The 13,873-nt window shown below is 42.2% G+C and overlaps 1 protein-coding gene across 1 annotated transcript in view; it reads left to right on the plus strand.

Annotated features, from left to right (window-relative positions):
* The first annotated feature begins 407 nt into the window (after positions 1-407).
* THBS2 (thrombospondin 2) overlaps positions 408-13,873 on the plus strand; it is a 34,292-nt gene continuing 20,826 nt past the window's right edge. The window contains exons 1-9 of the mRNA XM_069800817.1: positions 408-548; positions 1,748-1,822; positions 2,737-3,293; positions 4,820-4,904; positions 9,370-9,563; positions 10,359-10,499; positions 10,751-10,847; positions 12,046-12,216; positions 13,067-13,243. Coding sequence (XP_069656918.1) covers positions 542-548; positions 1,748-1,822; positions 2,737-3,293; positions 4,820-4,904; positions 9,370-9,563; positions 10,359-10,499; positions 10,751-10,847; positions 12,046-12,216; positions 13,067-13,243 — 1,504 coding nt within the window. The 5' untranslated portion in view covers positions 408-541. The remainder of the gene's footprint in view (positions 549-1,747; positions 1,823-2,736; positions 3,294-4,819; positions 4,905-9,369; positions 9,564-10,358; positions 10,500-10,750; positions 10,848-12,045; positions 12,217-13,066; positions 13,244-13,873) is intronic.

The following is a 13,873-nucleotide window of genomic DNA, read 5'->3' on the forward strand; positions in this document are numbered from 1 at the left end:
CGCTCCCGGGGCCTGGCGCCGCCTCCCGGGGGCTCTGCCGCGCCGGGGCGGCCGCGCTTGTCCCCACCGTGTCCCCCCTCCTCTCCCCACCGCGGAACCCGGGGCACGACGGCTCCCTCTGTCTCCTCTCCCCGCCCCTCCGCGCCGCTCCGCTCCCTGAGGGGAGGCGGCGACCGCCCGACCCGCCTCCCAGCACCGCCCGCCGAGGGGCGGTCGGGCGGCTCGCGGAGGCGGTCGCGGGGGAGGGCCCCGGGCCCGGGATGGCCTCGCAGGTAGGCGAGCGCGGGCCGCCCGGTGGGGAGGGGGCGGCGGGGTGGGTTATGTCACCGCCGCGGAAGGGGGGGGCGAGCCCGGGGGGGGGGGGGCGCGCCCCGGCGCCGCTGATTGACAGCGGGGCCCGGCCCGCAGCCCATAAAGGCGGCGGCGCGGGGCGCGGGGCCGCGGAGGGACTTGCGACGGCGGCAGCAGGGCACCGCGCTCCACTCCCCACCGGCCTCGCCCCGCCAGAGCCTCAGCGCGCCGTCGGCTCCCCCCCCGCCCCATGCCAGGTGAGGCGGGAAGGCGCCGTGTCCCGCCGTGAAGCCCCCACTCCGGGGCGCGGGGGGTGTGTGTGTGTGGGGGGGGGGGTGCTGCTGCTCTCGCCGCCCGGCCGGAGCTCGCCGTGGGGCGCCCCGCGCTGCCGTCCCCCGCGGTGGGGACTCGGGGTGGCGAGGGGAAGAAGAGGAAGGGCCCTGCCCCGGGGAAGGCTCGGTGTGCGGCACCTGCCCGCTGCGCAGCCGCGCTCGGCGGGGGCAGCGCCGGAGCCGTCCGGGCAAGAGGGTCCCGCGGGGTTTGTGAGGTAAAAGTCGGCTTGCAGGCGTTCGCCGGGAACTGGCTGTAGCGGTGGTACCTCGGGGTGACAGATGCGAAGGGTTCCCCGTAGGAAAAAAGGAGAGGCGGGCAGGAGAAGGTGGCATCCCCTGAGCCCTCACAGAGATGTGCGGCGTGCTGAAGGGGTAGGGCTGTAGCCGGGGCGATGGCCGGCTGCGCCTTCCAGGGAATGCCGGCCGCTCCATTCATTGGGAGGGCAGACACACACAGGGAGAGGCAATTACGTGGCTCACGGCTGCTGAGTGCTTCGGGGCAGAAGTGGCATCACGTTAAAAGTCACTTTGTCCAGCTGTGGACGCGTACGGAGGGTTGGAAGAATGGGTCAATGAGATGAGGTTATATATATATACACACAGGAGGGAGAGAGGAGTTTGTGAGTTTGTGTGATGGCAATGAAAAAGGCACTGAAAAGTACCCCAGGTACTCAGAACCAGCACCTAGTGAGATCCCGTTATCCTACAAGGAATTTCAGCTGAACGTTGTGCTCCAAAGTAAAGATGCAGCTGCTGGTGTGCTGTATGTCGTGTAAAGCGGTGCAGTCCCTATGCCAGCTACCGAAATATCGTGGAGAAAATAATAGCATGTATAGTCTGTATGTCTTTCGGGTTTTATTATTAAGGACATTTATTTACATAAAAAGGAGCTTTGTCGTCCAGAATTCTTCTTCCCTTCACTTGATGTCATGTTTTACTTCTGGCATCAAGAATAACCCCTGAATAAGCATTACAAGAATCAGACGAGACAGAGATTCTGGTTTTAAATATATAGTTGCTTATAATGAGAGTTCTGTTTATGGCATTTCATGAAGTAAATGAAAATATTTGTAGTTGATAAATATTATTTCCCCAATACTTACTAATTCTTGGTTTATTCATAGGAGTTATGCTGCAGAGGAGGGGGCTGTTGTGGCTTGCTGTCTTGATAACCCTGTGGGTTTCCTCAGATGCTCAGGGTAAGTTCTGACACTTCTTAACTAGATACAGAGTAAAGCTAAAAGTTGGTGTAGAACATTGGCTTACCTGAACTACAGTGGGAAAAGTCATCAGATATGGTTTTCGTAGAAGTGCCTGGAATAGTAGTTGCTGGGGGTATTTTTGGTAGATACATCTTACCACTGCTAAATGAAGATTCCCCAATAAATATCCAAAACCTGCTTTCTTTAGAAATTATTGGTCAAAATGTACAGAGTCTCAGAAATAATTGCTATTATACTTTCCTCTGCAGTGGAAATGTATGGTGAAATTTACATAAACAGACTCACTGAATGGGGTGAACATTTTAAAAAGATAGAGAAATAGACATCTACAGACTAAATATAAGTAAACTGGCACAGTGCCAGACCCTCATTTACATTTGACTTCTTGGCCTGAATCTTTAAAAAGCAAATCTCTTGCTTCCTGTTGTCATGTGGCCACGTCGCTTCTCATAATTTGATTTTTATTAGCTGATAGTCAAAATATAGATGTTGGCTCAACTTCCTTATCCCTTCATATATATTAAAAATATTTAATGAATACATTGTTACGTGCATCCATGTGTAGGCAGATACATGACATACAGCATGTATGTATATATATATACAAGTGTGTATTATGTAGTGCTATAAAATGTATAGCCATATGTTTAGTTATATAATCAACCTACACACATAGAAGGAGAGAGTTGTCATGTAAATGAAAATGGCAGGTGGAAAATATGATTCACTTGCATGCTAGTAGGAACAGTTCTGTTTGTGGAAGTAGGAGAGTACTGGGTTTACCCTGCTGATCACCTGTCATACAATTGAAGTTATGAAGTATAGCATGCAGAGTTGTTTCTTGTAAGACTTTTTGTAGACACATTGTCACACACTGTTAACTTTTTCAGATGGTGACAAGGAAGAGGAGATTACCTTTGATTTACTTCAAATCAGTAACATAAACCGAAAGACAGTTGGAGCAAAATTGTTTCGGGGTCCAGACCCCGCTATCCCAGCATATCGTTTCATTCGGTTTGACCACATACCGCCATGTAAACCAGAGAAATTAAAAAAGATTGTCAAACTCATACGGCAGAATGAGGGCTTTATCCTTTCAGCCACCCTGAGACAGGACAGGCAATCTAGAGGCACTATCCTTGCTTTAGAGGGTCCTGGCATCAGTGAGAGGCAGTTTGAGATCATTTCCAATGGCCGGGCCAACACCCTGGACCTTATCTATTGGGTGGATGGCTTCCAGAACGTGATTTCCCTGGAAGACGTGGACCTCGCTGACTCACAGTGGAAGAACCTCACCGTGCAAATAACAGGCGAGAACTACAACCTCTATGTCGGCTGTGATCTTATTGACAGCTTCATCCTGGAGGAGCCTTTCTATGAGCAGCTGAAAGCAGAGAACAGCAGAATGTATGTGGCGAAAGGGTCCATTCGGGAGAATCATTTCAGGGTAGGTAAGCTGGAGAAACTCGGGTCTCTGGTGAGGTAGGAAAGTAACTGCAGGTAGCTGGAGAAGATGCAATAGGTGCAGTTTTGTTCTCCCAACGCCTCTTGGATTTGACGAGGTCACAGGTGTTCCCAACCAGAATTTCTCCAGACTGTATTTTTATTCATTACTGGTTTTGTGTTGTGTGAATTTGGGGTTCCTGGAAGCAAAGGACTGGTAAAGCAAGGTCTAGATCCAGGAAAAGTGCACAAAACCAGTCTATGGGCTTTCCTATGCAACCATCCACTTTCTTTTCCAGATGTAAGACTTCTAAACATGTTGCATTTTTGTGGTGATTTGTAGAATTTTTTTGAGATTTCTTGAAGAGCTATTTTTTCCATTGAAATCTATCTATTCAAGTCATAAGAGCCTGTCAGTATCCTTAAATTTTATTTGAAAGAGGAAGGAAAAAAAAGAATTTTTAATGGAGCTGAAGCATGTGGTGTTGGTCCATCCCCTAACAGAATATCTTGGTTTGCCATTCTGAATAACCTTCTGTTTCAATTTAAAAAAAAAAAAAAAAAGAAAGAAAAAATTGAAAAAAAATTAGAACAAAATGTTTTGATCAGTCGTGTAAATGAGATTTTTTTTTTCTTTTTGTGGAAACCATTTATTGTTTCCCTTTTGTTTTAAAATGAAGCAATCACAAACTTTCTGGTTTTCCTATAAAATGAAAATTAAGTCCTGCCTGATATAGTGATGTGATCTAGCCCAAGTGCTTTGAGAATGGCTTCTTTTCACTCAGAGCTGAAATCAGACTTGAACTCATGGCTTCAAAAATTTCAAAAAGCCCTTTCTTCCTCATCCTGTTGTGCCATCTAGTTGTCAGCCAGAGCGTGACATGCTGAAGTGTGGTTCCATGGGGTGACCAGTTTTGGCAGGGAAGCTAAAAGTTCTTGGCCATGGTCTCTCCTTTCCTGCCATCAGTTGTGCTCACAGAACTGGTTCTGGAGCTGTACTGTTAAGTGGGTCACTGAAATAATCTGTTTTTAAAGTAATTTTTTTCTTCTTTGGGTTTTTTTCTAAGTGAAACAGATACTAGTCTGTTTTTATAGCGTTGTCTCAGGGTAGTGTCAGCGCAATTGAGGAGGCAGTGAAGTATGGTGCATGGGAATGGCTGGATAAGGATGGAAGTGCGATGGGGCAGGAACTTCAAAAGTTGGCTTTGACCTCATGACGAATGTCTCATAGAACCAGTCTAAAAAGCGCGCTATGAAAATGGAGATTTGAGCTCATAGCTGATTAATAACTTTTATTATGACTTATTTCAGAACATAACTAATTTTGTTGCTTATTGAAATTGTATAAAACAAAACTATAAACACATTTTTTTTTCAGTGTGTGTCAGTTTTAATGCCTTATAGATTGCTTTTTGCATATTTACTTATGGCTGAATCCAGTCAGTAGCGTGGGATTGAGACAGATCAGTTATTAGTTACTCCCAAATTGATCTAAATGTTTTTTAATTATTTTTTTTATTATTATTACAGGGTCTTTTGCAAAATATTCAGTTAATCTTTGATACTTCAATAGAGGATGTTCTGCGTAAAAAAGGATGCCAGAGAAGCCAGTCAAGTAAGGCTTTTTTACCTCATTAATACCGTTCAGTTGACTCTGAAAATGAGAAATGTCAATGGTGACATATTATCCTGAAACCATGCAACAGATCCCTTTGAAATGCAAAAGAAAATGAGTTGCTTTTTGGTGGTAAAAAGAACATACTTTTTACCTATGTTGAGGTACCATTTCTATTCTCTAGCCTACTATTTTAGTTCTTATTGCTTAGGTTTAGAACTCTGAGCCTCTGTTTATAAGTTGGGAGGAAAGCTGTCAAGCAAGAAGTTAATAGAAATAGAAGGAAAAATGCGTATGTTTGAAAATGTCTACATTCTTTCCATGAGATGTCCATGATTCTTTGAGCACAAGACTGGTAATGTTGCTTATGAATTCTGCTCCTGACTCTCAATGGGCCCATGAACAAGTCTGCAAGTCTTAAAAGACACTGAATTCCTCAGCAGTAGGAAGTTTGTTGACTGAAAGAGGCTTTGGGTTTGAGTCCCAGAGCATTGTTAATCAAAACAACCTAAGGCAAATAAAAAAATAAAAAGAGGTATGGAAGGCATGTATGTGACAGGCTGACATGTGTTCTTGTTAGTCCAGTTCATGCTGACCTCACCAGGACGGGAGCCCTCTGTGCGTGGGAGTATATTGGATTCATCATGAAAGAGTTATGAAAATTTGTCAAGTATGCACTAAGGTTTTGTACTTGAGCTCACGAGAGGTGCTGGCTATTTTACTTTCCAGTGTTTGTAACTGGCAAGAGCTCAGTCAAGAATCAGAGACAACTGAGTCCATCCAAGGAATGTGGTGGGTGCACAAGGCAGTCAGGACTTCAGGGTTTTATTTGAAACTCCTGCCATCTGAAATGCCATTATTTCTGTCACTTCACTAAAACATATGACGTAGAGCAAATCAGTTAAGCAGACTGTATTCAACCTTTTTCCTTGTTCATGCAAAACCCAGAAATTAAGCAGTAGCAGGTCTTGACTTCTTCAAAGGGGGCCAGAGTACTGAGACTTTGTCATAAAAAGTCTCTGAGATACGTAAATGTGTGTGTATATATGTATGTATATATCTGTTAGGGGTGTGTATATATGTATATGCACAAAAAATTTAACTGAGCTTGCTAGTCTGTTTTTAAATCTTCCTAAAGGATATTGGTTGGTTATTTCGTATGTTCCAGAGCTGCGCCCGGGTGCAGGACCTCAGACACAAGTGTGACAATGTGTTAGAAATGAGTCATGTGGGCTGGAATAGAAGTGGCCTTAGATGGCACAGGCAAGAAAGCGTGTCCTCATTTTTTGATTGTCTTCTCTCCCAGCCAAGCTGTTTTCTGTACTTGGAGACTACTCAGAACTATTGATCACTAGTTTTCAGCTTCGTTAGTGGGATAAAATGTTTTAGGAGCAGAACAGCTGTGGGAAAATAGAACATATATTTAGGTCTAATTGTAATCTGAATAAAAGAGAAGGATGATTTCAGGAAGGATGCAGTTCAGCTATCCTGCTTCATTTACTGGTGGAAAGAAAATTCCCAGAAGTAGAGGTAGAACCTTGAGGGCACATTCAGCAGTCAGACGCAGAACAGTCTCAGTCAGGAGGATGGGATCCCTAGGTGTAGACAGATTGAACCAGCAAAACCAATGAAAGACAGTGTCTACAAATCTTTTATATTATTATTGGTTGATTACCACAAAGGGAAACAATGTGACCAAGTGTTTTGAAATATCACCGAGTAGAAATGGGATGTTACTGTACTTCTACTGTGAAGAGGAAGCCAATGGGAGCCTGAAGGGATAATTGAGTTCTGCATGCTGAGACATACCTTAGGAGGAATTCTTACACCCTTCAGCTGTTGCAGCTGTAACCAACAGATAATACTTGCTTAATGTATTTTTATCACATATGTCAACTACCAAGTTTTCAGGTCCAATACATTATACAGATTAGGGGTTTTTGTTTTATCCTTACTGGGAAGTATTTAGCAAATAGTTCAATTCACAGTATCTTTACTTCTACTTTGCAACACCAAGAGAAATCTACAAGATGGAAATTACTTGTCCAACAACAGAAGAGGGCTAATAGCACACTGTGGCTTGAGGCCATCAAAATTACTTGAGAGGCTTGTTACATGCATGGCTGATTTTCTGGCATTGCCTATCCAGCTTAATTACCACAGCTGAAAAGCCATGGGCGATATGTTACTGACCACAAGGTACATATTTTCCCATTTTGATGGCCCACTCGTTGAGCTGAGGCACAGGCACTGTGGTGCCATGTTTATGTGTGAGTGTCCCATAACAACATGGCAGATGTTACCAGTGAAGTGCCCTCAGCTCTGAGGACACAAAAAGCCTGTTGCTTTTTCAGACACAGGACTGTGTTTTCCTTCTGTATCTTTAATCCTAGTATGAGAATGTGAGGTATGGTGAAATGGTAGCTTGGGAATTGCTGTTGGGTTGAGAGTGGGAAAGGATCTCTGTAGTGTGGTGGCTGCAAATACTTTAGGCAGAAATTACACACAGCGCTGGATAGGAGAGATGGCAAAAACATGCCTAAATAGGCACATCAATAAAATCCCTTCTTCAGCTAGATCAACAGAATGACATTTGCATATGTGAAAGGATGCACATTCTGCTCTTCTGGTTTCTCATTTTAAAGATAATCATGTGGTCCTTAGGAAATTAGCAGGAAGCCAGCAGCAGAGGACTGATTTCCCAGTGATCCCCAGGCATCTTCTTTCAGTCACTGCCAAGTACCAGTAGGAAGTGTGGATTTAGTTCTTCTAACATAGTTTTGGTTTATGTTTCCTGCTGAGATTGCAGCTTTATTAATGTCCTTAGAATGTTCCGGTCAAGGCACACTCCGTGTTGGCTTGAAAAATATGAAATTAATGACCTGAGAAGTGCTATGGGGGAATCTGAGAAACCTAGTGTTTCAATGTGGTAGGAAAATTGCATTCTTTCCAAGGAATCAAAAAGCAGCTGAAGTAAACAGTTATGACACAGAGTTCTGATCTGCTATGTGGTATATTGGTTTTCTCCTGTCCTGTAAGTGAAGCTGGACAATTACTTCAACTCTGGAATACTGCAAGCAATTTTTTGTAGACCTTGGCTAGTGGCAGATACTTCATAGCTAATTTAAAAGCACATCAAGCCAATCATTTTATGTATGGTTGAGAAGTAATTACTTAATGTCATCTTACGGGTTGGTTCTTTGTTCTTTTATTTTCAGCCTTCTAAATGAATGAAGAATACTTTGCTCCCATTTTCATTGCTTGTACGTTTAAATATTACACTTTACATTGTATAGTCAAGCATCAAATCAAGCCCTCAAAATTTTTAAAGTGTTGCCACCTTCTGTGACTTGTCAACACTGAATGGTATTGGCATGTTTTGAAACATATGTTTTATGGCACACGTTCCTGTGCTGATTTCTTCTTTTTAAATTGCTATATCCTTTGCTTCTCCTTTCTGTTTGGTAACCTTGAGTTATTACAACATTACTAAATCTGGTAAACAAATCTTTATTGAGAGGCAGGGCAGTATGGATTTCTGTATAGCTGATACCAAGTTTGAGTGTACCATGGAGTCCTTAAAGAAAGCTTCCATGGAATCCATAAGGTATTTATCTGGTGGAGATTTAAATGCTTAACAGACCACAGACTGTTTTATTTAGTTATCTATGTTCTTTTTTTATTAATTACTGCTGATGGTCTTTGTTGTATTCTTTTTCAAGAATTTGCTATATGGACAGGGGCGTCTTTTAAACTGATATTAGAACATGTCCAGTTCTCCCTGTATGATGCACACAAAGTTCTGTTTTAATTATGATCTGCCTGATGGAGGAGTGTTTGAAGTGACAAATCAAATATTCAGCCCAATCTTAGCTTGACCTCCATTTCACTTCAGAATTAAACTATCATTATAACAGCTCCTCTGAGTTTTAACACCAGGCAGTGCAACATAGAGCAACCCAGAGTCTGGTATAAATTGCATAATGGTCCGAATTTGATGCAAGTACCCATGGAATTTATGGGCAGAACACAGACAATGCCTTTCTGCAAGTAAACTCTTTCCCCTGCCTTTTTCTCTGCATCGAGCAAATGTGATAGGTCATGTAAAAATCTGAAACCTTTCATGGCTCTGAATGGATAAAATAGGTTTGCTTTTTTGATACTGTGTCCTTTTGTTATGCCTTCTTCATAAATTAATGTGTTGCACTGCCAGCAATGTTTTAAAGTGAGGGCCGTGTGAGACACAGCTTGGCTCTTAATTTTGAAAAGGGAAAGCCTATAATTGGAACCAGCTGACATCTAACCCCTCTCTTTTATTCATGGGTATAATCTAGCATGAAGCCATGCCAAAATAGATGTGTTTAAACCCTACCCATGGGTGCCAATCTGTGATTTCAGCAGGAATCTGTAATCTGTGGAAGAACTTTGTATATGCCGCTCTTCTCTTTCCCTCTCCTGCTGCCAGCTGAAGTGAACACCATCAATGAGAGCACTGAAATCCTTCACTTGAGCCCTGCTGTCACAACCGAGTACGTGGGTGAGAAATCAGAGAAGGCCGAGTTCTGCGATCGCTCCTGTGAAGAGCTGGGAACGATGTTCACGGAGCTCACTGGCTTGCGCATCGTGGTGAACAACTTAGCTGATAACCTCCAAAAAGTGGTAGGTACCTGTAAGTCTGACGAACTGAAAGAGGTCTGCTGTGCAGTGCTCTTTCCTTCTTTGTTTCATACCAGAGGCAGTTAATAGATATTTCTGTATTGCATGTGTATACCTGTTGGTATATCTACATAATGTAGAGATGACCTACATTTTCAAAGTGACATTAGGTAGTTCTTGAGTATAACACCTTAATGAAGGCTTGGTTTTCACAGGCTGGGTTCAAAAGAGCACACACACATGCACTCATACACAGGGGAGATCAATCCTCTTAAAGGTTACTGCAGGTTTGGGAATCGAAAGCTGACAAACCCAACCTTGGCTGTGTGCTGTTAAAGCATTATTGCCATGCTTATACCATTTACGAATACATCAGGGTACCTAAACTGTAAGTAAATGTATGGGATTTTCATCATAGAGGTATGATGGTGACATTTCAGTGAACTCTGCCCCTCTTCTTGTTCTGAATCAGTTAATTCTTTCTGAAGGTAGTTTATTACTATGCCATATGTCTCAGGACTAAAATCTTCCCATCTAAAGATGAGCTGTACTAACAGAAAGCAAAACTGCGAAGAACATATTTCCCTTAGTATTATGTGACTGTGTTTGTAATAGTATCTGAAGAATTGCTGTGCAGCATTGTGGTACCTGGTATCATCTTCTTTATGTACATAAATATGTAAAAATACACTTTTTTTTAATGGAAGAATTAAATCCAGTAGTGTCTCATTTAAGTGTTTATTTAAAACTGTTTGCTTACAAAGTACGCAATTTGTTTTCATTTACTTCATCTTCTAGTCTGAAGAGAACCAAATTATGTGGGAATTGATTGGGCCTAACAAAACACTGAAGAACCAGTCGGTTTGCTGGCAGGATGGCCGTGTCTTTGCAGATAATGAAAGCTGGATTGTAGATAGCTGTACCAAGTGCACCTGCCAGGTGAGGTTTTGGAAACATCCTCCTTCTCTGCAGGAATGGGTAGTGGGTTTAATCCAGCCCAGCTGTCCAGGTCAGGTCACATTTACTCAGAGCTTCGCCTAGTCTTACTGATATTTATAAAAAGTAGTTCCCATGTCCACGACAGTTAGAACAAATGAAGGAGTTTCCACACATGAAACTTCCCCAGATTCCCACCTTTATTTGCCTCTGTATGTGAGCCTAAGTCAGTAAGCTGATTTCTCTGCCTGTAGGATTCTAAAATTGTGTGCCATCAAATCACCTGCCCAGCAGTCTCCTGTGCTGATCCATCTTTTGTTGAAGGCGAATGCTGTCCAGTCTGCTCTCACTGTGAGTATTTAGCCAAAGAGAAAGATACTCTTTGGCAATATTTAAAATCACTACTAGTGTGTTGGAAATGTCAAAATGTGTAAGAGGTCAAGGCAGGTAAGATCAAATATAAAACTTACAGGTATACAAAGATCATATGAAGTAACTTGGCTGCTTGAAGTTACGTTCTGGAAGAGTTGGTGTCTCTTCAGTGATTATATTGGTTGCTTAGAAGTAAGCTGATAATTTGCCTAGCTAAGTGGGACACTAAAGGTTAGATGCATGCACCTCCCCAGTCATGTATTCCAAGGCTGGACATTCTGATTTTTGTTGGTTTGCAGTAGCACTGTGCACTATTGTTTCTTTTCCATACTGCCTGGTTAAAGCAGATGAACATAGGTTAGGATGTTTCCTTGTGGAAGACGGTTAAGTTCCAGATGAAAAGTTTCATGCAGTTTGATGCAATATTTATTACGAGTGCAAGGTTTTTTTCCCTCTCTGTTATTGTCATTCTGTTACTCTGTTTTATTTCTTCTCCATCATATATCCTCCTTTGGTGTAATGCTTTACTTACAAACCTTGACAATCCCTTCCACATTTAAGACAGCATTGCAGTCTGTGAACTAGACTTTGGACTGACGATAGGTTTAATGATTTCACTGATTAAGTGACTTCAGTGTGGGTTCAGTACATTTCACTCCATAGTAGAAAGGTCTGTTAAAGAAGAAAATGGTTGCTTAGATGTTCTGAATAAAAATGCATTGGAATATACTCAGAGGTTTTTTGCCTATTCAAAGCATAGGGCATGTTCTTTTACAGTGTGCTTGTGATCATGTTCAGAATTATGTTGTGTTTAGAGGTGGGGCCGCATCTCATCATATTGACCTATATTCTGAATTCAAAGGCAGTTGGGACTTGAGTTTTTGGCTCAGTCCATTCTTCAGATAAGGTGTTCTTCTTCCTCCAAAGGTCAGTGCCTCGTGCAAACACACTGCGCACAAGTTCATGAAGATCCAGGACTCTTATCCAGGCTAACCTCTCATCACATTAAACCATAATTCCCTAACTGCAGTGGCAGCTTGGGGAAGGAAAATTAGAAAAAGAGAGATCTAAAGGACAAAGTACATGTTCTACAGAAAAAGAGAAGTGAAAATCTTCTGAATAGGATAATAGACCGACTTTCAATGCTAAGCACTTTTTCTTACCTTTTGCTCTGCAGCTGATGACAGTGAGGAAGGCTGGTCACCATGGTCAGACTGGACAAAGTGCTCAGTTACCTGTGGCTCTGGGACTCAGATGCGAGGAAGGTCGTGTGATGTCACCAGGAGTGCTTGTACAGGCCCGCACATCCAGACAAGGATGTGCAGCTTTAAGAAATGTGACCATCGCAGTAAGTAGTAAAATTTGTCCCTTTTTTAAAGCTTCTTTGGACATCTCTAAGCAAAACCAAGCTTAGTCTGGATTTCCTGTGAATGCTCACTGGTCAGGACAGTATGTATCTGAACACTCATATGTGCATAATTAAAGTAGCTATCATTAGATTCTTTGTCATCACCCCCCTTTCAAATATTTCTCCTTTTCCTGGCCATTTAATAGGTATGTGCATTCTGGGCTCAGCTCTCTTAAACAAAAAGATAGTGGGTAATCTTTAACATTATGAGCTGGAGTCTCTTGTTTGAAGCCACTTTGGAGACAACACTCAGTTCATAATCACGATACATAGGGCCATGTTTTCATCTGCCATTCCTTCATGATTGGCCCATTCCATTAGCTTAGTAGTGTTTAGGAATACAGTAATCGTAGAAGACTTTTGCAAAGTATCAAACTGCTTTTATATTTAAGGCATTTAGAAGGGTCATACTCTGTCTTCAGAACTGTAGTTAATACTATTGCAGGTAGCTGCTATATCCAGGCTACTTTAGTACCTAAGGCTATTGCTGAAGCTGCTAGATGTCCAAATATGCGTTTTAAACAAGTGTTTGTTTCATTGGAACAAGTTTAGTTTTAAGTAGAATATCTAACATCCATGTTAGTCATATGTTAGTCACTGAGGTTCTTAAGTAAGCTGTACTTGAATGCCTGAGCTGACATGCTGGGCTTTGTAAGTGACAGTGGTAGAAAAGAGATGAGACATGCATCAGATGTAGTGAGAGGCTTATTAGAAAGTTAACTTCACAAGTGAGTTTGTACTACTGCTGCAGGTGGGCTATTTCCTTGAGTTTTGCTCTTTTCTCTGACAGTACGTCAAGATGGTGGCTGGAGTCACTGGTCTCCCTGGTCTTCCTGTTCAGTTACCTGCGGAGTTGGAAATATCACCCGGATCCGCCTCTGCAATTCCCCTATCCCCCAGATGGGTGGGAAAAACTGTGTGGGAAGTGGGCGTGAAACAGAGAAGTGTGAGAAGGTTCCATGTCCAGGTACGTCTGTGGTCCAAGGTGATGCAATAATATTCCAGCTGAATTTCTTCTCTTTATTCATATCTAAATTACAGTGAATTTCTATGACAGAAGATATAATTTGTAGCTTAGGGGTGAAATAATACACAAGGGTGCTTTTAAAATGAAGACAATGAGGCAGTTGGAGGTTTCGTAAACCTCCCAAGTTATGATTTGGCTTTTAACATTCAGAGTTTGAGAAATTTTCATTTTATAACTTAGTGATTTATCTCTGCATATCAAAAATATAAACACTTTCTATCTAAAAGGAAGCTGATACTGTACATGTTAGGAATAGACATATAGTCCCCCAATAGCCAGGTTTCTTTGAAAGCATGCATACATATTTTATACATACTCAACACATGTAATTGTTATAATTCTTTCTTCCTCATCTACACTTTTCAACCTTTTTAGAGACCATTCATTCCACTCACTTTTACTTTCCTTTTATATAACTTTTCCTCACTTTTTTCCCTTTGTATATTTTTCTTCATTCCCTCCTCTGTTTAGCCTTTCCTTTCTACTTACAGGCTATGAGCTTGAAACTGTTGTCAAGCTTCTAACACAATAGTACTTAAATAGCTATACACAATTCATCTATTTTTTGAT

Source organism: Haliaeetus albicilla, chromosome 13, assembly GCF_947461875.1.
Source record: "Haliaeetus albicilla chromosome 13, bHalAlb1.1, whole genome shotgun sequence".
Classification (NCBI taxonomy): domain Eukaryota; kingdom Metazoa; phylum Chordata; class Aves; order Accipitriformes; family Accipitridae; genus Haliaeetus; species Haliaeetus albicilla.